Source organism: Hemiscyllium ocellatum, chromosome 28 (genome assembly GCF_020745735.1).
Source record: "Hemiscyllium ocellatum isolate sHemOce1 chromosome 28, sHemOce1.pat.X.cur, whole genome shotgun sequence".
Lineage (NCBI taxonomy): Eukaryota > Metazoa > Chordata > Chondrichthyes > Orectolobiformes > Hemiscylliidae > Hemiscyllium > Hemiscyllium ocellatum.
The window spans coordinates 5,683,126-5,708,694 of record NC_083428.1 but is presented as its reverse complement, the minus strand read 5'-3'; the positions used below and the strand labels follow the sequence as shown (position 1 = coordinate 5,708,694).

General features: G+C 46.8%; 1 protein-coding gene across 3 annotated transcripts; it reads left to right on the top strand.

The window, feature by feature from the left end:
- The first annotated feature begins 269 nt into the window (after window positions 1-269).
- On the top strand, window positions 270-23,785 carry borcs8 (BLOC-1 related complex subunit 8). Of its 3 annotated transcripts, none has more exons than XM_060846067.1 (6): window positions 270-337; window positions 3,685-3,797; window positions 6,308-6,372; window positions 10,535-10,642; window positions 12,899-12,926; window positions 23,172-23,785. In XM_060846067.1, exons 1-6 carry the CDS (start codon window positions 301-303, stop codon window positions 23,256-23,258), a joined length of 438 nt encoding a protein of 145 aa, XP_060702050.1. In that variant the 5' UTR covers window positions 270-300; the 3' UTR covers window positions 23,259-23,785. The 3 variants fall into 3 exon arrangements, with proteins under 3 accessions (XP_060702050.1, XP_060702052.1, XP_060702053.1); XM_060846069.1 differs by having other exon boundaries at window positions 12,841-12,926; window positions 23,172-23,243; XM_060846070.1 differs by lacking the exon at window positions 12,899-12,926.
- Window positions 23,786-25,569: the final 1,784 nt, after the last annotated feature.

Genomic DNA, 25,569 nt, shown 5'->3' with positions numbered 1-25,569 from the left:
ATCCAAGTCCAACTCTAGCATCTCCACATCATGGCATTGTTTTAAATGACCACAGGAATGAGTCTTGACTTTAATTTGATTTTGCCACACAAGGGGAAGCAGTCGAAAGGAAAACCTTGGTCAAAAAATAGACGAGGAATTAGAATGAAGTTTAAATGAATCAAATAAGGGACAGTTGAAGGGATTCCTTTGTCTGGGAGCAGGGGGAGAAGGCGGAACTATTGTTGCTGGCCCTGGTTTCCTTTCCTGGAGGGGGAGGGAGGAGGGGTGAGCACTTCCTGGGGATGGGGCGGATGGAAGATGGAGGACCAGGAGATGTACCTGAAAGTGAAGAAAGGTGAGAGTTTCCTCACAGAACCCGCTCACAATATAAAACACTCAGCGAGGGGCAGCCAGTGGGAACCTCCCCACCCCCCGGGGGAGAGGGGAAAGAATCGGCTGCGGAGAGCGGACATTGCATTCGCGTAGCGCCTGGCGCGTCCCCGGGAAGTGTTCCTCCGCACTTTAATTATTTAAAACAAAAAAAGGCCATTTACAGCCGGAGCGGGATCAGTGACGGTTCGGATATGGGCCAGGTGGGGGAGCTGTACACACCCCCCCCAACCCCCCCAAAAAACCCCAACACTCCTCCCCCCATCCCCCAACACACTCTTTCCCCCATCCCCCAACACACTCTTTCCCCCATCCCCCAACACACTCTTTCCCCCATCCCCCAACACTCTCCCCCCATCCCCAACACATTTCCCCCGCCATCCCCCAACACATTTCCCCCGCCATCCCCCAACACTCTTCCACCCCCAAACCCCAACACTCTTCCACCCCCAAACCCCAACACTCTTCCCCCATCCCCCAACACACTCTTCCCCCATCCCCCAACACACACTTACCCCATCCCCCAACACACACTTCCCCCATCCCCCAACACACACTTCCCCCATCCCCCAACACACACTTACCCCATCCCCCAACACACACTTACCCCATCCCCCAACACACACTTCCCCCATCCCCCAACACACACTTCCCCCATCCCCCAACACACACTTCCCCCATCCCCCAACACACACTTCCCCCATCCCCAACACACTCTTTCCCCCACACTCTTTTCCCCCATCACCAACACTCTTCCCCCCATCCCCCAACACTCTTCCCCCCATCCCCCAACACTCTTTCCCCCCATCCCCCAACACTCTTCCCCCCCCATCCCCCAACACTCTTCCCCCCCATCCCCCAACACTCTTCCCCCCCATCCCCCAACACTCTTCCCCCCCATCCCCCAACACTCTTCCCCCCCATCCCCCAACACTCTTCCCCCCCATCCCCCAACACTCTTCCCCCCATCCCCCAACACTCTTCCCCCCCATCCCCCAACACTCTTCCCCCCCATCCCCCAACACTCTTCCCCCCCATCCCCCAACACTCTTCCCCCCCATCCCCCAACACTCTTCCCCCCATCCCCCAACACTCTTCCCCCCCATCCCCCAACACTCTTCCCCCCCATCCCCCAACACTCTTCCCCCATCCCCCAACACTCTTCCCCCACATCCCCCAACACTCTTCCCCCCATCCCCCAACACACACACCCCCATCCGCAACACACACTTCCCCCTTTCCCCAACAGACACTCCTCCCCCAACCCCCAACACACCCTGATCCCCAACACTCACCCCATCCCCCAACACTGTTCCCCCCCCATCCTTCAACCCCCCATCCCCCAGTATCCTCCCCTTCATCCCCCAACACTCTTTGACCCCCCCATCCCCCAACACACTCTCTCCCCCCATCCCCCAACACACACTCTCCCCCCATCCTCCAACACTCTTTCCCCCCATCCCCCAACACTCTTCCCCCCATCCCCCAACACTCTTCCCCCCATCCCCCAACACTCTTCCCCCCATCCCCCAACATTCTTCCCCCCATCCCCCAACATTCTTCCCCCCATCCCCCAACACTCTTCCCCCCATCCCCCAACACTCTTCCCCCCATCCCCCAACACTCTTTTCCCCATCCCCCAACACTCTTTCTCCCATCCCCCAACACTCTTTCTCCCATCCCCCAACACTCTTTCCCCCATCCCCCAACACTCTTTCCCCCATCCCCCAACACTCTTTCCCCCATCCCCCAACACACACACCCCCATCCGCAACACACACTTCCCCCTTTCCCCAACAGACACTCCTCCCCCAACCCCCAACACACCCTGATCCCCAACACTCACCCCATCCCCCAACACTGTTCCCCCCCATCCTTCAACCCCCCATCCCCCAGTATCCTCCCCTTCATCCCCCAACACTCTTTGACCCCCCCCATCCCCCAACACACTCTCTCCCCCCATCCTCCAACACATTTCCCCCCCCCATCCCCCAACATAATCCTGAGGGAGAGAGATCTTAGTGTCAGTGCGTGGGGAGTGAGGATGGAGGGCCATCAAAGAAAGAGTGTGTCCTTTCTTATCCATGATACACAGCACTCAGCGCCACTTCATTCGACCTGCAAAGTAGGATCTTTGTTTACTCTCCAGAACCTCAATTGCCATTTTATTCATTGTGTGGTATCTTAATTACTTGATTCAATGCCGGGAAAATTAATTTCTAGAGTCATAGAAACATACAGCATGGAAGCAGACTCTTTGGTTCAACTTATCCATGACGTCCAGATATCATACATTAATCCCATTTGCCAGCATTTGACCCCTATCCCTCTAAACCCTTCCTATTCATATACCCATTTAGATGCCTTTTAAATGTTGTAATTGTAACAGCCTCCACACTTCCTCTGGCGGCTCATTCCATGCACACACCACCCTCTGCATGGAAAGGTTCCCCTTTGGTCCCTATTATATCTTTCCCCTCTCACATTAAACCTATGCCCGCTAGTTCTGAACTTCCCTGCTCTGGGGAAAAAAAGACCTTGGCTATTTACCCTAACCATGTTCCTCATGACCTTATAAGTCTCGATAAGGTCACCTCTCAACCTCTGATACTCCAGGGAAAGTAGCCCAAGCAGGGAAAGAAACGGTTAATCATTTTGGACGACAATTTTACACAATGCTGAGAGAACGCATGATCATTTTAAAAATAATATATAGTTATTAAGAAGTCCTGCATTGCTGATTTTAATGTTTTGTCTTTTCTAACAAAATAGTATTAGAAATATTGAAGTGGTAGAAATGTGGGCTGCCTTCAAATGGCTAATCTTCAGTTGAAGCTAAGGGAACACATTTGCCTCAATGTCCCAAACATTTGTGTTATTAAAGTGTTGGCTATGTAATAAAATGTCCCAAATGGTTCTCTTAAAAACAGTTGGCATCAAGTTACAGGAACATTAGGATGATAAATGGAAGCTTGGAGCTAACAGGATTTTAAAGAGTGATTTCAGGAAGGAAAGAGATGCCAAAAAATATAGGGAGGTGGTGGTGTGGATGATGGCACAGTCATCATGTGGATCTGGACGAGATGATAGAGATACAGAGGGTAAGACCATGGAGGGATGTGAAAATAAAAGTGTCAGTTTTGAAATTGCTTAAGTAAGGCCTAAAGGGCCTCATTATGTTTTTTGCAACATGTCTGGTCCTATATAAGTGCAAATTGTCTCAATAACTTTTGTGGGATAAATCATGAGACACAGCTGTCTATCAGAAGCCCCACAAATCTCTCCCAGTTTGACTTCTGCTCTGTTCTCCAGTTACAGATAAATTCACTGAAAGTATGTACTTCTTGGCCAACGAGCCATCATTGGCTCTGTACCGACTGCAGGAGCACGTGCGGCGATCCCTCCCAGAGCTGGTGCAGCACAAGGTGAGGAGAGTTTTAGGGAGCGCTGTGGAATTATTAAGTTGCAGTTTAATTACATCTGTTCCAATTGTGCCATTCACATCGTCCAGTACTGATGAAATATCAATCGAGTAAACTCTTACTCACCTTCCATTCCTCCCACTGCTAGCCCTCCGTTCCAAGTTCCTCTTCCGTCCCAATTACCTTATCAGCAATGCTTGATATTTGCTGTCAGCGGAAACTGTTTCATTGCAGAAACCATAATTTCTCTTAGACAGCTCTGAGCGTCCCAGCTGGACTTTCTGCATGGTGACCACAAGTAGGCTTGTTTCTGACTTTAAAAAAAAAATTCCTCCCCTTCCCACAATCCTCAGAGCCATGAAAACCTGATCACACTGGTGTGACCTCTGGCTAGGATCGGGAAGATTAATATCCATTGAAATTGAGATTACCAGTTTGGCACCCCAGACAGACATCATATAGTTCCCTGAGTCAACAGGGATCATGTCCATTTCTCCTGCAGCATGGATGTTCACCCATGGAGTGGTTTGATTTTTGTGGTGTGGTCCTCTGTGTGGTACACTGATCGGTGTGTGCAGACCGTCCGAGTAGTTGAGCAGTTTTGAGGGAATGTCAGTGTTGACCCTGCAGCAGCATTCTCTTGAATTTTGTTACCAGCTGTATTGCCACACCCCCCACCCACCACCCCGTGTACAGCAGTGATTTCTGGAAACACAAGCTAACGTTACGATCTGTGAGCCGATCATCATGCGCAGAAGATCAGAGCGGCTGCGCAGCTGTGCATTCTAGACAGGGCATTGCCCTACAGACACCCGGCTCCTCGCTGTCTGCTTGTTAGGCAGCAGACGCATGGCAATACCACCACTACGGTAGCTACTCGCCATCCTAACCTGGAAATATATCGCTGCTCCTTCAGGGTCAAAATACTGGAATGCCATCCATTCCAGCATTGTGGGTGTCCCTACAGCATGGGAACTGTGGCATTGTGGGTGTCCCTACAGCATGGGAACTGCAGCATTGTGGGTGTCCCTACGGCACGCAGACTGCGGCATTGTGGGTGTTCCTACAGCACGAGGACTGCGGCATTGTGGGTGTCCCTACAGCACGAGGACTGCGTCTGTGGGTGTCCCTACAGCACGGGGACTGCAGCATTGTGGGTGTTCCCACAGCACGGGCACTGCTGCATTGTGGGTGTCCCTACAGCGTGGGGACTGCTGCATTGTGGGTGTCCCTATAGCACGAGGACTGCGGCATTGTGGGTGTCCCTACAGCACGGGGACTGCAGCATTGTGGGTGTCCCTACAGCACGGGGACTGCAGCATTGTGGGTGTCCCTATAGCACGGGGACTGCGGCATTGTGGGTGTCCCTACAGCGCGAGGACTGCAGCATTGTGGGTGTCCCTATAGCACGGGGACTGCAGCATTGTGGGTGTTCCTACAGCGCGAGGACTGCGGCATTGTGGGTGTCCCTACAGCACGGGCACTGCAGCATTGTGGGTGTCCCTACAGCACGGGGACTGCAGCATTGTGGGTGTTCCCACAGCACGGGGACTGCAGCATTGTGGGTGTTCCCACAGCACGGGCACTGCTGCATTGTGGGTGTTCCCACAGCACGGGCACTGCTGCATTGTGGGTGTCCCTACAGCGCGAGGACTGCTGCATTGTGGGTGTCCCTACAGCACGGGCACTGCTGCATTGTGGGTGTTCCCACAGCACGGGCACTGCTGTATTGTGGGTGTCCCTACAGCACGGGCACTGCAGCATTGTGGGTGTCCCTACAGCACGGGCACTGCTGCATTGTGGGTGTTCCTACAGCGCGAGGACTGCGGCATTGTGGGTGTCCCTACAGCACGGGGACTGCAGCATTGTGGGTGTTCCTACAGCGCGAGGACTGCGGCATTGTGGGTGTCCCCACAGCATAGGCACTGCAGTGGTTCAAGAAAGTGTCTCATCATCACCTTCTCCAAGACACTTAGGGATGGGCAATAAATGCTGCGCCAGTCAGGGATAGCAGCATGCCAGGAACAAATAAAGGAATAATTGGATATGAAATAGGAGAGTAAAGAGTAGAAGGTGGTCATGGTAATTCCTTCTCTTCCACAAATTGGTGGTCAGCCAGAGAGGGGAAGCTGCACAGACCAGTGTACCTGCACGTCCTTGTGTGTAACACGGTAAACGCACAGGGATCAGCTCGCCCACTCAGATGTGGCTATTCCATCACATGCAGGTGACGGCTAAAAACAAACATTTCTGCCCTGACCCTGGGAAGTATCACAGTACATGGTGGGTAAACCACTGTCATGCAGTCACAGGTCCACTTCGGTTTGATTTGGTGTTGATACCCGGGTGTCAGTCCCAAGGAAACCATCCCATAGGATGAGTGGCACAGGGAATGAAGCAGGCATGGTTCTGCTCTGACTAGCTTTATGAAGGCAAGGGCGTTTGATCATACAATGTTGTGTTTACTCAATGATGTTGTGGGTTAGAATGACGTCTTTTTGCTCCCCCTGCAGACAGACATGCAAGGAGTGGAGGAGCAGTGCCAAGGTGCGATCTACACTGTGGAATACGCCTGCAGGTGAGACTACTCAGAAAGCCAAGGCAGTCTTATTTACTGTGTGAAAGGGACTGAGTATAAGGTGCTCATGTCAACCCTAGTTATACATGCTAATTGTTACAGCCTCGAGATCAGAGGATGCTTTGATAATCTGGGCTTCTAATAAGGAAGGTCTGTCTCTGTAGAGTAGAATATCATTTTTTGTTATGTGTACCCCAGTGCAGGAGTACAGTGAAAAGATTTTATAATGGCTGCCGCTAATGGCGCCATCTTAAGTAAAAGTATCTAGGTACAAATCTTGGATACAAAAGAGGGATAAGTGGAATAAAAGGAAAAGTAGTGTCATTACTTACAGTGCCTAAAAAATAAGTTAGAAATAAGATAGTTATAACATAGTTAAAGGATTGACATTACAATCTAGTAAAGAATTTCAAATAGACATTACATTGCAGCAGCCCAGCTCAGCTGTGGTCTGACTAGCTGTGCCAGGCCATAGTCCAGCGACTGTCCAGCTTCCAGTCTGCTGCATGCTCGCACTCAGCTGCACAAAGGTATGTTGCGCTGCTCCAGGACTCACTCACTCCCCATCGTGCTGCTCCAGGACTCACTCACTCCCCATCGTGCTGCTCCAGGACTCACTCACTCCCCATCGCGCTGCTCCAGGACTCACTCGCTCCCCACAGCGCTGCTGCAGGACTCACTCACTCCCTCCCTCGCACCGCTCTGGGACTCCCTCACTCCCCCTCGCACCGCTCTGGGACTCCCTCGCTCCCCCCCTCGCACCGCTCTGGGACTCCCTCGCTCCCCCCCCCGCACCGCTCTGGGACTCCCTCACTCCCCCTCGCACCGCTCTGGGACTCCCTCGCTCCCCCCCTCGCACCGCTCTGGGACTCCCTCGCTCCCCCCCCCGCACCGCTCTGGGACTCCCTCGCTCCCCCCCCCGCACCGCTCTGGGACTCCCTCGCTCCCCCCCCCCGCACCGCTCTGGGACTCCCTCGCTCCCCCCCCCGCACCGCTCTGGGACTCCCTCGCTCCCCCCCTCGCACCGCTCTGGGACTTGCTCCCCCTCACACCACTCCAGGACTCACTCGTCCACCCTTGTGCTGCTCCAAGACTCACTCAATTGACAATAGGTACAGGAGTAGGCCATTTGGCCCTTCGAGCCAGTGCTACCATTCGCTATGATCGTCCACAATAATATCCTGTTCTTGCCTTATCCCCATAACCCTTCATTCCACTATCTTTAAGAGCTCTATCCATCTTTTTCTTGAAAATATCCACAGACTTGGCCTCCAGTACCTTCTGGGGCAGAGCATTCTGCACAGCCACCACTCTTTGGGTGAAGACGTTTCTCCTCAACTCTGTTCTAAATGGCCTATCCCTTATTTTTAAACTGTCCTCTCTGGTTCTGGACTCACCCATCAGCAAAAACATGCTTCCTGTCTCCAGAGTGTCCAATCCTTTAATTATCTTATACGTCTCAATGCATCCTCTCTCATCCATATAAACTCAAGTGTACAAGCCCAGTTGCTCCAATCTTTCAACATATGATAGTCCCACCATTCGGGGAATTGACCTCGTGAACTACACTGTGCTCCCTCAATAGCCAGAATGTCCTTCCACAAATTTGGAGACCAAAACTACACACAATACTCCAGATGCGGTCTCAGCAGGGCCCTGTACAGCTATGGAAGGGCCTCTTTGCTCCTATACTCCATTCCTCTTGTTATGAAGGCCAGCATGTCATTAGCTTTCTTCACTGCCTGCTGTACTTGCATGCTTGTTTTCATTGACTGATGTACAAGAGCACCTAGATCTCGTTGTACTTCCCATTTACCCAACCTGACTCCATTTAGATAGTAATCTGCCTTCCTGCTCTTGCCACCAAAGTGGATAGCCACACATTTATCCACATTAAACTGCATCTGCCATGCATCCGTCCACCCACTTAGCCTGTCCAAGTCACCCTGTATTCTCATAACATCCTCCTCACATTTCACCCTGCCACCCAGCTTTGTGTCATCAGCAAATTTGCTAATATTATTCTTAATACCTTCATCAGTATCATTAATGTATATTGTAAACAGCTGCAGTCCCAGCACCAAACTTTATGATATACCACTGGTTACCGCCTGCCATTCCGAATGGAACCTGTTTATCACTACTCTTTGCTTTCTGTCAGCCAGCCAATGTTCAGTCCATGTCAGTATTTTGCCCCCAGTACTTTGTGGCCTAATTTTGCTCACTAATCTCCCATGTGGGACTTTATCAAAGGCTTTCTGAAAGTCCAGGTTCACTACATCCACTAGCTCTCCCTTGTCCATCTTCATAGTTACATCCTCAAAAACTTCCAGAAGATTAGTCAAGTACGATTTCCCCTTCGTAAATCCATGCTGACTCTGACCTATCCAGTTACTGCTACCCAAATGAGTCATAATTTCATCTTTTATAATTGACTCCAGCATCTTTCCAACCACTGACGTCAGGCTAACCGGTCTATAATTCCCTGTTTTCTCTTTCTCTGCTTTCTTGAAAAGTGGGGCAACATTAGCCACCCTCCAATTCGCAGGAACTGATCCTGAATCTATAGAACATTGGAAAATGATTACCAATGCGTCCACGATTTCCAGAGCCACCTCCTTCACTGAAGATCCTTAGACAGCAACTTCCAAACCCATGACCACTTCCAGGAGAAAGTGAGGAATGCAGATGCTGGAGATCTGAGCCAGTGGGACCTCGTTGGAAACCCTAACTCATTTAACAGAGCAGTGTTCTTCTGACCAACAAACAGAGTAGCCTTTTTTCTCAGCTGTCAAGCCTGTCACTCCAGTATCTGAGATCTGGAAAAGCACAGCAGGTCAGGCAGCATCCGAGGAGCAGGAGAATTGTCGTTTTGGCCATAAACCCTTCAGCAGGAATGAGGCTTGTGGGCCGTGGGGCTGAGAGATAAGTGGGAAGGGGGTGGGTTTTCCTTGTGTTGGGAAGGGTGGGTTCAAGGGTGGAGGTGTGGAAAGTGGAGGAGATGTGCTGGAGGGCATCGTTAACCTCATGGGAAGGGAAATTGCGATCTTGGAAGAAGGGGGACCATGTGGGATTTTCTGAGATGGAATTATCCCTCCTGGGAACAGATGCAGCAAAGGTGGCAGAATTGGGAATAAGAGATGGCATTTTTACAGGGGATAGGGTGGGAGGAGGTGTAGTCCAAGTAGCTGTGGGAGTTGGTGGCTTGTAGTAGATGTCCCCACCCCTCACCCATTTATCTCTCAGCCCTCCCCCAGCCCACAAGCTTCATTCCTGATGAAGGGCTTATGCCTAAAACATCGATTCTTCTGCTCCTCAGATGCTGCCTGATCTACTATGCTTTTCCAATACCACACTCTCAACCATGACCACTTCCAACTAGAAAGACAAGAGCAACAAGTACATGGGAACACCACCACCTGCAAGTTCCCCTCCACACCACTCACTATCCTGACTTGGTTAAAAATCACACAACACCAGGTTATAGTCCAACAGGTTTAATTGGAAGCACACTAGATTTCGGAGCGATGCTCCGAAAGCTAGTGTGCTTCCAATTAAACCTGTTGGACTATAACCTGGTGTTGTGTGATTTTTAACTTTGTACACCCCAGTCCAACACAAATCATATTCCTGACTAGGGAATTTGTCACCAGTTCCTTCAGCGTTGCTGCCTCAAAATCCTGGAATTCTCTCCCTAATGCCATTGTGGGTCAACCCTCAGCACATGGACTGCAGCGGTTCAGGAAGGCAACTCACCGCCACCAGTTTCGCAAAGACAGCTAGGGACAGGCAATAAATGCTGCCCCAGTGTCGGCCTAATTCCTCGGGGGAATTAAAAAAATGCACTGAGGTAGATACAGAAGGAAACTCCTACAACATCCCCCACAATCACTTCCAGGACAGGGACAGTCCTGCTCCGATATAGAGATGGTGTGTTCCTGAATTGTACTTTTGTGGCATATTTCCAGTGGGACCTCGTTGGAAACCCTAACTCATTTAACAGAGCAGTGTTCTTCTGACCAACAGACAGAGCAGTCTTTTTTCTCAGCTGTCAGGCCTGTCACTCCAGTATCTAAGCACTGCGAACTAACCCACTGCTCTAAAGTGAAGGAATTAATTCTGCTTTTTGTTTCCTCCACCTCCACCTCCACTCTCTCTGTAGTGCTGTGAAGAGTATGTCCAACAGTGGGGCTTACTTCAAGAACATTGAGGGGCTACTCCGACACGCTATCAGCATTAAGGACCAGATGAGCTCTCTGCAGAGCCGCAGGTACTGTGAGGGTCATGGGTTCAGCTTGGTGCGCCCATCGTTTCCAGCCCCCGTTTTTTAATTTTGATCATTCCGTTGTCAGCTTGGGTGTATGTCAGGAGGTATCATTGAAATCAGGAGAGTCACGGAACCTCATTATATTGGAGTGAAGGTAGAATTACATTAGATAAACGGTCTGGCCTGACTGAGAAGAGACCTGACAACTTCTTGGGGGAGGAGGGAAGAAAGGAGACATAAAGGTAAATCAGAGCCGCATAGTGGCCATAGCTTGCAATTGCAGTGTGACTGATGACATTGGCAAATTTAAAAGCAACGGTTGACAAACAATTTGCAGTGATTACAGCTGATGTATTTTCTGATTACGCCTTTCTCTCAGCTACTAACAATGTGCACATGGCAGCAAGTGCATATGTACACTCTGTTTTTACAAAGATACAGAGACGTACACTACAAAGACAATGGTGAAGAAATGCGATTTAATGAAACCTCCTGCGGGGATTATATATTTATGATGTTTGATTGAAATTTTTTGTTTGTAGCAATTTTAGTTCTGAGAGTACTGAGTGTCCATTGTGGCATCAAGTGCCTGTTTTAATATTTGTGTCTTTTCCCCACTCCCTACATCCTGTGCTTCTATCAGCACTCCTGCATTTTGTTAGGCTATAGGGTATGAGAGGGAGACCCCAAAAAGTTCTTCTGTATGGAAACAGTGTTTGATTGCATCAAAACCATCCACATGTTTATGTTGCTCAGTGAAAGGTTTTCTTCAGTGCTGAAAGACTATAGTCTGCAGTCCATGTGGCAATCATGGTGTATCTAACTAGTTTCTCCCAGGAATTTTTTAACCTCAGTTTCTGAAGAAATTAAACTTTCACCCTGCCCCCACCCCCGCAGCATTACCCAACTTCTTGTTAGAGTGCTGCTCCATGGATACTTCCCCTCTACCCTTATACCTCAGTACAAGAGGCCATTCTTCAGAACTGAGCCCTGACAGCCAATGGTACCAAGATCCTCAGAATGCTATCTTATTCTTCCTTGATGTCCACTCCACTCTGCCAAAGAAAGATAATGCAGAAATTCTGGTTGATAATTGACTAATTGTGGGAATCATTCTTTTATGAATGAGTCTATGACAGACCAAGAGATTGGATAGAATGAGTCAATATTTCTGGAGGTTAGGAGATTAAGATATAATTTATTGAAATGCGCAAAATTCTCAGCTTTTTTGACAGGGTAGATGGCCTGAGGTTGTTCCTTCCCCTTCCCCAAGAATCTGGAGCTAAAAGGTCAATTTTCAGATTAAGGAGTTGGACATTCAGAATAGAGATGAGACATTTTCTCCCATCAAGGCATCGTGAATCTTTGGAATTCTCTACTGCAGCGAGGTGTTGATGCTCCATCTTTGAGTTCAAGAGTGAGATGGATGCGTAGGTTTCCGATCCTGAGGGAATGAATTGTTTGGTATTAGAGCAAGAGTGTGAAGTCAGGTATGAGCTGTAATCTTATTGGACGGTTTGAGGGGCTAATGACCTATCATTCCTATTCAAGAGTTATTGAGGGCTATGTGCAAAAGCAGGAAAGTGAAGTTAGAGCGTTATCAGATCTGCCATGATTCTCGTTGAATGATGGAACAAACTCATTGGGCTGAATGGCCTACTCCTGTTCCTATGTCTCAGGGTCTATTCATACATCTGTTATGGTTATGACCTGAGATCTACCCTTGGTGGTGGCAAAAGTTGCCATAATCTTACAGAACCATAGACCTGCTCTCTCATTAGAGAGAGGTGACTGGTGCTGGTTTAACCTGAGGGTCACCACACCTCAGGAGAGCAGAGAGATTGAGAAGGAGAGTCCTTATTAATAATCTCAAGCAAGCTATTGAGGCAGTCACCATTTTATTCTGGAGCATGCTATCTCATTACACCTCATATTTTAAATTACTCTCAGTGTCATGATGACCTGAAAGAAATCTATCTCATTCCTAAGCATTTGTGGGATGTTAGATTTTCAGAATCTGAAGGACTGGCTAACATTGTATGTGTGGCAGGGCCAAGTTTGTCTCCCACTTGTAGCTTCATTAAATTGCACGATGTTAAAATGCACCCTCAGTACTCCAGTGATTTTGTTGCAGTTTGGCATTTTCTTTTCTTTCTCCCCACCACTGCATGCAGCTTTAGTGATGTGAGTGTCTGTTACAGTTCCGTTGTTATACAGGCAGTTCCTGAACCTCCCTCCTTCTCTTCTTCCTGAGTGCAGAGCCAAGCGTGCGCCCCTTCCTTTCCAGGTTAGTATTTCTGAAACCGGGAGCTCAACCAAAATCTAATGCCAGGCTTGGGGCCTACGCAGCTTCAAGTAAAGTTGAAATGTGATGAATGCTTGATAGATGCAGACCTTCCAGCTGCCATCATTTTTGAGCATTCTCATAAGATATTTTAACCATAATAAATATGTTCAAGGTTTGCGTAAATAATAAGTATGCCTTTACTTTGTATCGGGAAGGATTAGTGGCAGTCCAAAATTGAAGGCAATGTCTGAATCTGCAGTTGATTTGTTTACACTTCAAGGCTTTGGCTTTATTATCACGGGAATGAAAATTACCTCAAGTTTGGAAGTTCTGCTCGTGTGTCAAGAGTTATATTTTTCTCTCCCATTTCCCTCCCTCCACAGGCTGTTTAACCATCTCCACATTCTCCCCAATCTGTAGTATCAGAGCAGGGGCAAGTCTGTATCGCTAACAAGGATTGTGGACATATTTAAATATCTTGAGCATTTAAGCCCAGGACTGTTGCTTTGTTAAATTGCAGATCAATTGATCACATAGAATAAATAGGTTTGAGGTACATCAAGAGGAAGTGACATCAAACACAGATTTCAAAAGTTCACATACAGGAAGATCGAAGTTAGATCATAAGAAAAAGGAGTGGGAGCCGGGCACTTGTCCTCTCAAACCTGTTCTACCAATCAGGAAGGTCTTGGCTGATCAAATTGTGGCCTTCGTGCCCCCACCCCACCAAAAAAAAATTTTGACTCCTTGATCAAAAATCTGTCTAACACACCCATGACCGATTTCAATAACTCAGCCTCAACTGCTCCCTGGGGCAGAGAATTCCAAACACTGCCAGTCTCCTGACAGAAGAAATTTCTCCTTCTTACTTAGAAAGTGTACTCCCCTCCTTCTAGATTCTTCAATGAGGGTAAACGTGTTCTGAGTGCCCATCCTTTCCAGCCCTATCAGAGTTTTATATTTCTACAAAGTCGCCTTTTATTCTGCTAACCTCTACTGAGTACAATTCCTGATGAATGGCTTAGGCCCAAAACATCGATTTTCCTGCTCCTTGGATGCTGCCTGACCTGCTGTGTTTTTCCTGTGCCATACTTGTCAACTCTGATCTCCAGCATCTGCAGTCCTCACTTTCTCCTAAGTACAATCTCCACCTTTCCTCATGAGGAGAATGAACACAAGACTAAGGAAGGTGAGGATTTCTGAGCTTTGAGGTCCTAGGAGAGAGAATGTATTAAGAGTGAATGCAAGGATTTCAGGGTTAAAGGTAAGGTGAAGTCGCCATAGTTTACAAGACCATCGGACTGTTCTCATTGCAGAGGGAGATGACTGGTAGTGGTTTAACCTGAGGGTCATCACACCTCAGGTGAAGCTAGAGTCTTTTCATGGTAATCTCATCTGGCATGGAAATTCAGTCCACACTGTTGGCATCAATCTGCATCATTTAGGGTTGCAACTCTATTGAATGTATTAGTTTTGTTTATCCGTGGGATGGGAATATTGCTGTGAATATTATTGCCCATCACTAATTTTCTTTGAGAAGATAATATTGAGCCATTTCCTGAGATTGCAGAGCTCTTGAAATGCAGAAGGATTTGGGTGTTCTTGTGCGTGAATTGTAAAAAACATTCAGTGACTGATTAGGAAAGCTGACAGAATATAAGGGAGGGAAATTGAATATAGTGGGAGGAAGGTTATTCTGTACTTGTTCAGGGCATTGGTGAGACCACATCAGGAATACTGTATACAGTTTAGCTTTTCCTTACTTAAGGAAGGTGTAAATGTGTTGGAAGCAGATCACAAGAGATTTACCAGATTTACCTGGAATGGGGGCTTGTCTTATGAGGAAGAGTTGAACAGTTTTAGCTTGTGTCTGCTGGAGTATATAAGACTAAGAGGATACTCGATTAAAGCATATAGATGCTGCCTTGACCCTCTGTGATCTCCAGCATTTGCCGTTTTCAGTTATAACCCTGAGAGGTCTTGACAGGGTGGATGTGGAACAAATGCTGCTACTTATGGGAGAACCTAGAATCCAAGGCCATTGTTTCAAACAACAAGAATTGTCCATTTAAGACAGTTAAGAAGGCTTTTTTTTCCCCCACAGAACATCACATTATTTCAGTTCTCCTGCCATTTCACCAGATTCCCCATTTCTAAACCATCCCCATCTAAATCTCCAGGGCAGGTAGAGAGTGAGGTTAGATACAGAGTAAAGCTGCCCCTACACTGCAGTGTTTCAAATTTCCCAGCCATGTCCAGCGTGGGGTTAGGTATTGATTAAATCACCCTCATGAGTCTTTGGACATGTCTTCCTCAAAAGATGGTGAATGCAGACTGAGGGAGATAGATTATTGATAAGCAAAGGGTGAAATTATTTTTTATTACCTCGTGGTCTGTGAGCATTGCTGGCTGGGCCAGCATGTATTGCTCATCCCTTGAAAAGGTGACGGTGTGCTGCCGCCTTGAACCATTGTAGTCCATGTGCTGGAGGTAGACCCACAATGTCATTAGGGAGGAAATGCCAGGATTTTGACCCAGTGACCGTGAAGGAACAGCAAGTTGGGATGACAAGTGGCTTGGAGAAGAAGTTGCATGTGGTGGTGTTCCCATGCTGTTATTGGGTGGTGGAGTAGACTCATGGGACTGAATGACCTCCCTTTGCCTGGGAAACGTATGTTCATTTGACAACTGAGTATTTTTTATTCACTTGGGTCATGGTCTCACTGGCTGGGCCGTTATTTATTGTCTGTACATAATTGCCGGGTCTCTCTAGCTTATTTCACAGGGTACTCAAGAGTCCATAAGACATAAGAGTGGAAGTAAGACCATTTGGCCCATCGAGTCCACTCCGCCATTCAATCATGGCTGATGGGCATTTCAACTCCACTTACCAGCACTCTCCCTGTAGCCCTTAATTCCTTGTGAGATCAAGAATTTATCAATCTACATTTAGTCAACTACATTGCTGTGTTCCTGGAGTCATATGTGTGTTAGACTGGGTAAGGACGACAGATTTCCCTCCCCAAAGGACATTAGTGAATCAAAGGAGGTTTTACTTTATTCATTTATATCAGTGGTTTCTTACTGTCTTATTTGAATTATATTTGATTTGTTAAGTTTTAAAATTTCCAGTTGATGTGGGGGGATCTTAATTTGTGTCACTGTGTAGTGCAGCCTCAGGGTTACTATTCCTGTGACAAAATCTCTAGGCACAGTAGCATCAGAAATATTACCCCCACACACACTGCCATGAATGGTTGTCCAGCATCTTCATACTTTGTTTATTCATTCATGGGATGAGGGTGTCACTGGCTAGGCCAGCATTTATTACTCAGAGGGCAGTAAAGAGTCAGCAACATTGCTGTGGGTGTGAAGTCACAATGTGGGCCAGACCAGGTAAGGATGATAGCTTCTTTCCCTCAAGGACATTAATGAACAAGATGGGTTTTTCGAACCATCGACAATAGTTTCATGATCATTATTAGACCCTTAATTCCAGATTTCTACCTGAATTCAAATTCCACCATCTGCCATGGTCTCCAGAGCTGGGTCTCTGGATTAATATTCTTGTGATAACACTACTAGGGCATTGCCTCCCGTATGGCACCACCTTCCACAGCCAATGGAAACCAAATGAGCTTTGAACTGGTCCCCTTGAATGTTGTCTTTGACCCGTTTTCTAAAGTTTTCATAATGAATAATGTCCAAACAAAACAGGGACAAAGAAATCAACTTTGATTTAAAGCATTAAGTTTATTTTCCTAGAGTTGCTCACAGCAGAGTTCTGAAAATCACCTTTTTGATTGCTGGAGCCTCAGGGACAATACTGGTGCATTGGCAACTCCTGGGAGACTGAAGGATGTGGCATTTAAAACTACAGAGAGGAAACCAGCAGTGAAACAGGAGAAAGGAAGGTGGAGTAGTTGTGATGGAGACGGAAATGGCAGGTTAGAGATCAGAGCAGCGTTGCACAGGGAATGACCCTTCGGAGGTACTGGTGAAGCAGTCTGAGAACATCAGCAGTACAAGTGATACAGACAAATCAGATTGAAAAAGATTGAACAATGATGAGCCAGTACTGAGCGAAGAGGGAGTGGGAGGATGCCGACTAGATTGGTGGAAGTGAGACAATCTGTAACTTTCAAAGGAAATTGCATTGGTGCTTGAGAGGACTAAACAGGTCGGGCTTCTAGGATAGGGAGAGGGAATGGGAGTGCCTGAATTGGTGTACAGAGACCCAGTATGGTTTCAATAGCTAAATAGCCTCCCTTTGCGATGCAACTAGTGGGTTCAGTCTGGTGATACAGGCGTTAAAGAGACATCAGTCTTTTTGAACAATAACCTGGTCAGGGTGCCGATAAGTTACATTTTCCTGGCTAACAGCACCAGAGTTGAACACATTCAGCGCCTCATTACCAAGACTGCTGGGTCTTGCTGATTAGTTAAGGAGTCAGTATCTCTTCCTTTTTAACTTGTGTAGCTAAACACATGCTTCTTGCTACCCGTGTTCTGGAGGCAACAAGTGAAAATAATGCTGATTGCAACCGGGCTTGCTTCGTGTGTTTTTTTAAATTCACTTGATTGGACAAGAGTTACCAAGTGACTTCTTTTATAAACCACCGCAGGAAGCGGTGTAAAACATGTCCTGAGCTTGAAGAGATTGAGTGGTATGAACATCATGCTCAGCCTTACAAAGTTAGGTGAGTTTGAGGCAATCATTTATTCTTCTTCATTTCTTCCTGATACCTCAATCCGGATTCCACCTCCAAAATACCTGATTATCACTTGACCCAATCAGCAATGTCAAGGGTGCGTTAATGTGACAATGAATCGCTTTATTTGTATTCACACTGAATGGTGAACCCACTGGATCAGACCAATAAAGAGTTTTCCCAGGCCAGAATCGAGGCTGAGGTGGAGAGAGCTGATCGCTTTTGGAGAGGAGGAGCACACGTGATCTCGAAGCCTCCAGAGATGCTGTTGGCATGACATGCCCTCCCTTCCCCACCCATCCACTAAAAGATGTGGGTGTTAGCTGTTGTTCAGAGGAGAGGATTGAGCAGAATTGCGACCCTGCAGGAGATGGAGTAACCCACCCAATTGCCCATGGTCTGGCTGTCATCTTTGGCAGTGAACATTGGTCGGCTGTTTGATGGTGGAGGTGCCACAGTGAAGCCCAAAGCTTCTGTTTGTTGTTCTGGAGTTGCCAAGGGCATCTGTGACCAGCACAAGTAAGTTGACATGAATCTGCATTTGTGGCATTCCAAATCGTGAATTTATTTATTTTGTAAATGTCAAATTCTGGAAGCCTCCTTGTTTGTTGAGGTTGAGATGATGTGTCCACCATTTACACTGTAGAGGGTAATGTGCAGCAATGTTTGTTCTTCTCCAGACGTGTAACGGGGTGGGGGGGTTGGTTTAAACTGAGGTCCTAACCATGGAGGTTGGCTGTGCAGTGACCCTGGCTTGTCCTGAACCTGTTCAGCAAGGACCACTGTCATTGTGACTGTCCAGATGCTGCCATTTGACAGATGGGGCTTGTCACGAAGAATTTGTTGGTGATTCTTTGCTGACACAGGTTCCTTTATATGAGGCAGAGATAGAAGATGGATAGTGATTGTGCTGAATAGATGGATTGTCATGGAATAATAACTGAGAGTGAAAGTCAGGAAAATGTCCTAAAACTGTGGCTTATGTACCATTTGATAGTATTCCAGGAAACGGGAATCTTTCTGTATGTTTTTTGGATTTTATGCTTTTGGTCTCCTGGGATTGGTACTCTTCCAAAAACAGGAAGTTATCACCATGCCAATTGTCACCTCAGTCTTCTCATGAAAAAGATCAGGGAATTGTTTGGATTAATAGATTGAGAGGGGGTCAGCCTCACACCCCCTGGGCTGTGAGGTAAGGGTTCACATGGAAAATCCATCAAACTTTTCCCTGTGGTTCATCAGCTGGAGAAAGGCTCAGATGTGATGCCTTCCTGTGTCATTCAGCTTGATGATACTTTGTAAGACTTGAATATAAACGACAAGTTGTCGAGGACAGCTGCTACTTTTTTAAATAATCCTGGCATTGCAACGTGGAAAAAGTGTTAGTTAAAAATATATACGTATGTCTGCAAAATAAATCAGTATTTTTAGGTTAAAGAGCAGTGTCATTAAGACATGCTTCTCCTCCTTGGATTAATTGTACCTGCCCTTATAAGCAAACAAAAAATTGCCCTAGTCAGTAATTAAATACGGTAAACATCTCCACTTATGCCTGGTGCCTTTTTGGCAGTTTTTGTACCGTTTCCCTTCCTGATGAAGGTGGGACTCCTGCCACTATGGCATTGACCCAGACCTTGCTGCCAAAATACTTTCACGGGCCTCATATTTATCAAAGCATGTGGCAAGAAATGATGCCTCATGAATTGCTCATGACTGTAAGCTGCTGGACTGTATATGCACCACCATTCCCCCCCCCCACCATTAGCCACGTGTATACAGCAGCTTGCCTGTAATTTCCCCCTGAGTTTTGTGAAATTGTTGCATTTTGTGCATGAATTCAGTTCAATGCAGAAAATCAGAATTGCATCTTAACAGCGTAAGTAACTTTTTAATGGGAAGTTTACATTCTTGCTTAATTTCGGCCCTGGAATGCAACAGTTAAATCTGCAGAATCTCATTTCTTTAGGTAGTAAATTGTTAAAGAGAATTTTAAAAGTTTTTTTTATATACATACTTTTCCTCATCAAACCTTTTCTTAATCCAATAATCATTTCCCTCTCTTTACTCCTCTTCTGAACTTTGTTTTAAATTCTGATTCTCCCTTACATCCTTCTCCATTGCTCCATCTGTTCCTTTCCTTAATGTTTGGTTCAGGAGGTTAGTTCCATCATTCACGGAGGTGCCAAATGCCCTATTGCCTACCCTGCCTGAAACCTGCAACATCACAGCCAAAATCTCTCTCCGACCTGAACAGTGAGGTTGTAGGGGAACGGAGGGGGTAAGAGGGTTAAAAAGTCTTCACTAAAGGGGTCATGCATGCTCCTGTGGGATCTGTGCCAGTTTTGCCAGTCACTGCACGAGTCTGATCTCTGCTGGTTGACACCAAACTCAGACCAGTGTTGAGTCTTTTCGACAGATAGTCCCCTTGTGTGCCAGTACCCGCCTCATTTCGTGTGTCACCCCGTCCCAGGGTCCGGAGCAAGGCATGCTGCGTCCTGCCGAAAGCGCCCGGGTGTGCCCATACCCATCCCGTCCCGTTGGCGCAGGCCCGGCGTGACTTGCCGATGTGGCCAAGTAAAAGGCTTTCTGCTCGCGGTAGCGCTCGTAGGCTGTCTCCCTGCGAAAGGCGGGCATACGCGACTCCTCATCCTCAGCCTGGGGATCCGAACGCTCCGGTTCTGGCCAGCCATCTCTCGGAGTGCGGTTATTCTCGAACATGGTGGTGCCACGCTCAGGGTGCCGGGTCCTGCCAGCGCACCGAGCCTTCACCGTGGCGTGGATGATGATAATGAAGAGCACCAGCACCCCAGCAGCAAGGACTCCGGCACTTGCCATTGCACTCTCCTTCTCAAACTCCAACAGCACGTAAATGGATAAAGCTGGAAAAGAAAACACAGGAATCTCCATGTAAGATCCCACCGACCTGGCAATAAGGTATGCCCAAATTCTCTGAGCATTAGCACTGCAACTGGCAAAATCAGGAAGCTGTTCCTCTCAATTCATTGCTTCTTGTGTCAACATCTGAGATACTGAGACCAGCTACAGCACGGGATAAGATCCAGAATAAAGCTACCCCTACACTGTGAGAAAATGAGGACTGCAGATGCTGGCGAGTCAGAGTTTAAAAGTGTGATGCTGGCAAAGCTATTGATCTTTCAGCCCCCCCCCCAACACACACACACACACACACACACACACACCCACACACACCATTCCTGACGGACAGCTTATGCCCGAACCGTTGATTCTCCTGCTCCTTGTATCCTGCCTGACCTGCTCTGCTTTTCCAGCGCCACGCTTTTCGACTCTACTTCTATACTGCACTCATCAAACACTCCCAGGACAGGGTAAAATGCACTCAAACTCAAAGTAAACCAAAAGTAAAGCTACCTTGACATTGTCTCCATCAAATACTCCCGTGACAGGTGCAGCAAAAAACTAGATAGAACGATACCTCCTGTACCTCCTGGGAGACATTCATACCAGCTACCCAGGAGTAATGCTATTGGCAGTGAGAGACAATCCAGTCTGAGCATTGCATCTTATTGTGGCTTGGAGGGATTGCACTGTAGACTGACCAGAGTGAAATTGGTTTAATTATGAGAAAAGGTTGCACTGACTAGCTCTGTATTTTCTTGAATGTGATAGATTATGGGGTAATCAAATTGTAATGTTCAGGGTGATAGGCTCAGTAGAGAAACCATTTCCTGTGATGGGGGATCCCGATACAAAGGATGAAATCAGGAAACGTTGCATAAAAATGTCATGCGATCTGACCCTTCCCCTTCCAAATTGCTGTAGATGCTGGGAACCGATCACATGGTTCAAGTCAAGATTGAGAACTTTTGGTTGGTCAAGAGTTTTAAGACGATGAAACCAATACAGGTGGCTGGAGTTGGAAGCAGATCAGCCATGAGTTACTTAGAGTCATGCAGCACGGAAACACACCCTTCAACCCAACTTGTCCGCGCCGACCAGACATCCCAATCTGACCTCGTCCCTTTTGCCAGCATTTGGGCCAAATCCTTTCTATTCATGTAGCAGTCAGATTCCTTTTAATTGGTGTAACTGTACCCACCTCCATCACTTCCTCTGACAGCTTGTTCCATACATGCACCCACCCTCTGCATGAGAAAGTTACCCTGCGGGTCTCTTTTAAATATTCCCCCTCTCACCTTATGCCCTCTAGTTTTGGACGACTCCACCTCAGGGGAGTCTATTTACCCCATCCACGCTCCTCAGCTTCCAATGCTCCAGAGAAAACAGCCCCAGTCTATTCATCCTGTCCTTGTAACTCAAACCCTCCAGTCCTGGCACCATCCTTGTAAATCGTTCATACATCCTCTCACGTTTCACAACATATTTCCTATAGGAGAGTGACCAGAATTGTACATAGTGTTCTAAAAAGGGCCTCACCAATGTCCTGTACAGCTGCAACATGACATTCCCAACTACTTGAATGGCAGAACCAGCTCAAGGGGCTGAATGGCCTCCTCTTGCTCCACATATTGGATTCCTGTCAGAGAAGATCTGGTCTGAGGCTAGACAAATTGATTTTGCAGAGAGCATTTAACTATATTTTTAACGTTCCAAAGCATTTCCATTTATTAGCTGCCGTTTAACCCTCAGAAGATTTCAAACATTACTCATTTCGAGTGCTGTACAGTCAATTGAAGGCATCGCTTTCAATCTTGTGTCCTATGATTTAATATTCTTGCCTATGACTTGAGAAAGGAAGATCGACCCTTGTTTCAAAACTGCTCTTCAGATTTGCTGTTTTCCCTCAGCCACTTCTCACCGTACAGCATTAGATCAAAATGAAAATGCTATCACACAATGCCCTATCAAAGTGTTCATCAGTTATAGGGGTCAGCAGTCTTACGGGAAGGTTGTAGGTTTAACACTCTGGAGATGGGTGGCCCTGATCCAGGTTGACATGGCCTCCATGAGGGAATGCTCATGAGGGTCTGGCTTTTGGATGAGATGATAAACCAAGATCCTCTCTGCCCTCCCTTTCCTCAGAGCCTTAAATGATTTGGCCTCTCAAGTACAGAAAACCATTTATTAATCAACACCTATGGGACCAGGAGTGTACCATTTGATCAAATATTTCAGTTGATCAAGAGGTCCACATAATCAGTGTAAATACACACATTAACTAATAGAAACATAAGCAGGGGATATACATGTCACTGTTAGATTTAGTATGCATCACTAAAGTATGCAACTTTGCCTTGAATGAAATTTACTGGCAGAGAGCCTTCTCATTTTCACCTTTGCCTGACTAATCTGACATTGTGGAGATCAGGATCATACAGTAAACTTTAGTATCTGAGGTGTATAATTTTTACCAGTTTATCAAGTTTATAAGACACCTGTTAAAACAAAGTTTCTTGTATTTAATTTTTCTTTTGAAAGTGTTAACTGTCAACTTGTGCTCTCTGGTCTTTAGGGTCAATGTTTACAAAACAGGGTTGTTTTCCCACTGAGTCTGACACTAATGTGGATGATGTTTGGTTTGGTTTCTCTGCAGTGTTGGATGGTGTATTCAGTGAACAATGGTCGCAAAGCTCGTTCTGGGTCATGTGAAGAAAAGGGATCAGACGGGATAAGGTTCTGAAAGAGTTGGACAGTTAACGGCACTGTTGTATTTTCACGTGGGTGTGTTTGTATGTACATTTTCACAAGCTTAAGACAATATCTTTTTACTTTGCCGAACGCAGCTTTTACAAAAAACCAGCTTCACGTTCTTCCCATCGGCAGTTTACAACAGCACTGAAGCTGATGCGGAGAAGTTAATTCATGTGAGTCATAACTTTCCCAAAGGTCTGCCTCTCCAACCCCCAACAATGCTTATTCTCAGAGAGTAAAGAACTAACTTGAGTTACTGTATGAAGGAAATCTGCTCCCTTTATCGTCCTGGCTAATAACTCCCTCTCCAGGGTGCCAGGAGTGCTTCCTGTATAACATTGTCCAGTTTTTTATTTGCTTAAAAATCCTCACTTCCGATCTTGGGACACAGAGAGTGCTGAGAGAAGAAACTGCTTGAGGAGGGTTACTTGTCATTTCTTCTATGGGTTTGCCTTGACTGTAGCACCTGTGCATGTATACTGTCATAAATAAATGTTTGGAGAGAGACAGGTCAAACTGTGTTGGTTTTCTATCTTTTATTTCAGGTAACCCCATTCCATACTTTAGTCCAGCTCATGCCCCACCAGTTCCCTGGAAGCCTGCACTGACTTACTTTAAATTACATTAGATATTACAGCACAGCAAGAGGCCATTCAGTCCACTGGGTATCTGTAAGTGTTTATGCTCCATAGGAGTCTTCTCCCCCCCTTTTGTCACTATCACCGTATCCCATGCCTTGCACCCTCAAGTGTTTATCCAGCTTCTCCTTAAATGCATCAGTTCTACACATCGTGACCATTCCCTTTGGTAGTGAATATTACAGCGTCTGGTGAAAGAAGCTTATCCTAAATTTCATAGTATCCCGACAGTGCAGAAAGATGCTATTGGCCCACTGAGTCTGCGCTGACCCATCCTTCCACCCCATTTCCCTTACTCCATGTATCTGGTTTTTACCATGGCTAATCCACCTCACCTGGACATCTTTGGACTGTGGGAGGCAACTAGAGCACCTGGAGGAAATCCATGTAGGTTCAGGGCGAACATGCACATTCCCCATTGTTGCCCAAGGTTGGAATCAAACCTGGGTCCATGTCACTATGAACCACCCAATTCGTTGGAGACTTTCTTTTATTTATGTCGTTCTGTTTTCCTTCTCAAATGGAAATATTTTCTCTGCATCAACCTTATTAGGCCACCCCTCCACCATCTCCTCTGTACAGGAAAGAGTCCAAGGAGAAAGTGAGGAGTGCAGATGCTGGAGATCAGAGCAAATAAGTGTTTTGCTGGAAAAGCACAGCCGGTCAGGCAGTATCCAAGGAGCAGAAGAGTTGACATTTTGAGCATAAGCTCTTCATTAGGAAAGAGTCCAAACCTGTTCAGTCTTTCAGGATAATTATTTTTGTTTGCTTGTGAGTGCCACTGGTGAGGTCAGCATTTATTGCACATCCCAAGTTGTGCTACAGAAAGTGGAGATGAGCTATCTTCTTGAACTGTTGCAGTCCTTGGGATATTAAGACACTGTGTCATAGAATGGCAGGCTGTGGGGCAACTCTCACTATTTGTCCTTATCTGCTGAGGTGCTGATTTCACTGCTAAATACCAAGCAGAACGGCACCTCGTTGGGAATTCTACTGCCTTCTGGACTCAAAATTGAGCTCGATAGTTTTAGGGCTTTTCCCATGTCCTTATCCCAACCACAATATACCAGGCCTTGTTATCACATGGTCTGCTATCTCACACCACCCATTGTTAGTGGCTAACACTCCCCATTTGCAGCCATTCATTCTCCCAGGCTGATTGTTATCCACTCCTTTGTTGGTACAACTTTTCTTCTCTCTCTTTGGGCTCTATCTCCACCTATCATTTACACCTTCCTTCCCCCCACCCCCCTCACACTATCTTTTACACAAAAAACATTTTCCAAGCTACCATCAGTTCTGAAGAGGAGTCACTGGACCTGAAATGTTAACTATGATTTCCCTCCAGCTGCCAGACCTGCTGAGCTTTTCCAGCAATTTCTGTTTTTGTTTCTGATTGCTAGCATCTGCAGTTCTTTTGGTTTTTATTTAGAACATCAGTAGGATTCTCTGAGCCTGGACTTCCCAAATGCAATGGGCAGCCTGAGGTGCTACAGGGTCCAACACCCTCAGGTGGTTCCTGTGGAGGTTGCGTTCAGATTGGCCTTGCAGAGCAAGACGACATGGGTGAGGCCACCAGTCTTTAGTTAAAGGATGAAGGAAATCAAAGTCCCTCTGTTTACTTGGCAAACTCTCCTTTTGTTCTGCCGGTATGGACAACAC

Coding starts and splice junctions, on each gene's coding strand:
- borcs8 (XM_060846067.1), top strand. CDS start 301: ATGGAGGACCAGGAGATGTACCTGAAAGTGAAGAAAG. Junction 3,798..6,307: donor CAGAGCTGGTGCAGCACAAG/GTGAGGAGAGTT, acceptor CTCCCCCTGCAG/ACAGACATGCAAGGAGTGGA. Junction 12,927..23,171: donor GTGCGCCCCTTCCTTTCCAG/GTTAGTATTTCT, acceptor GTTTCTCTGCAG/TGTTGGATGGTGTATTCAGT.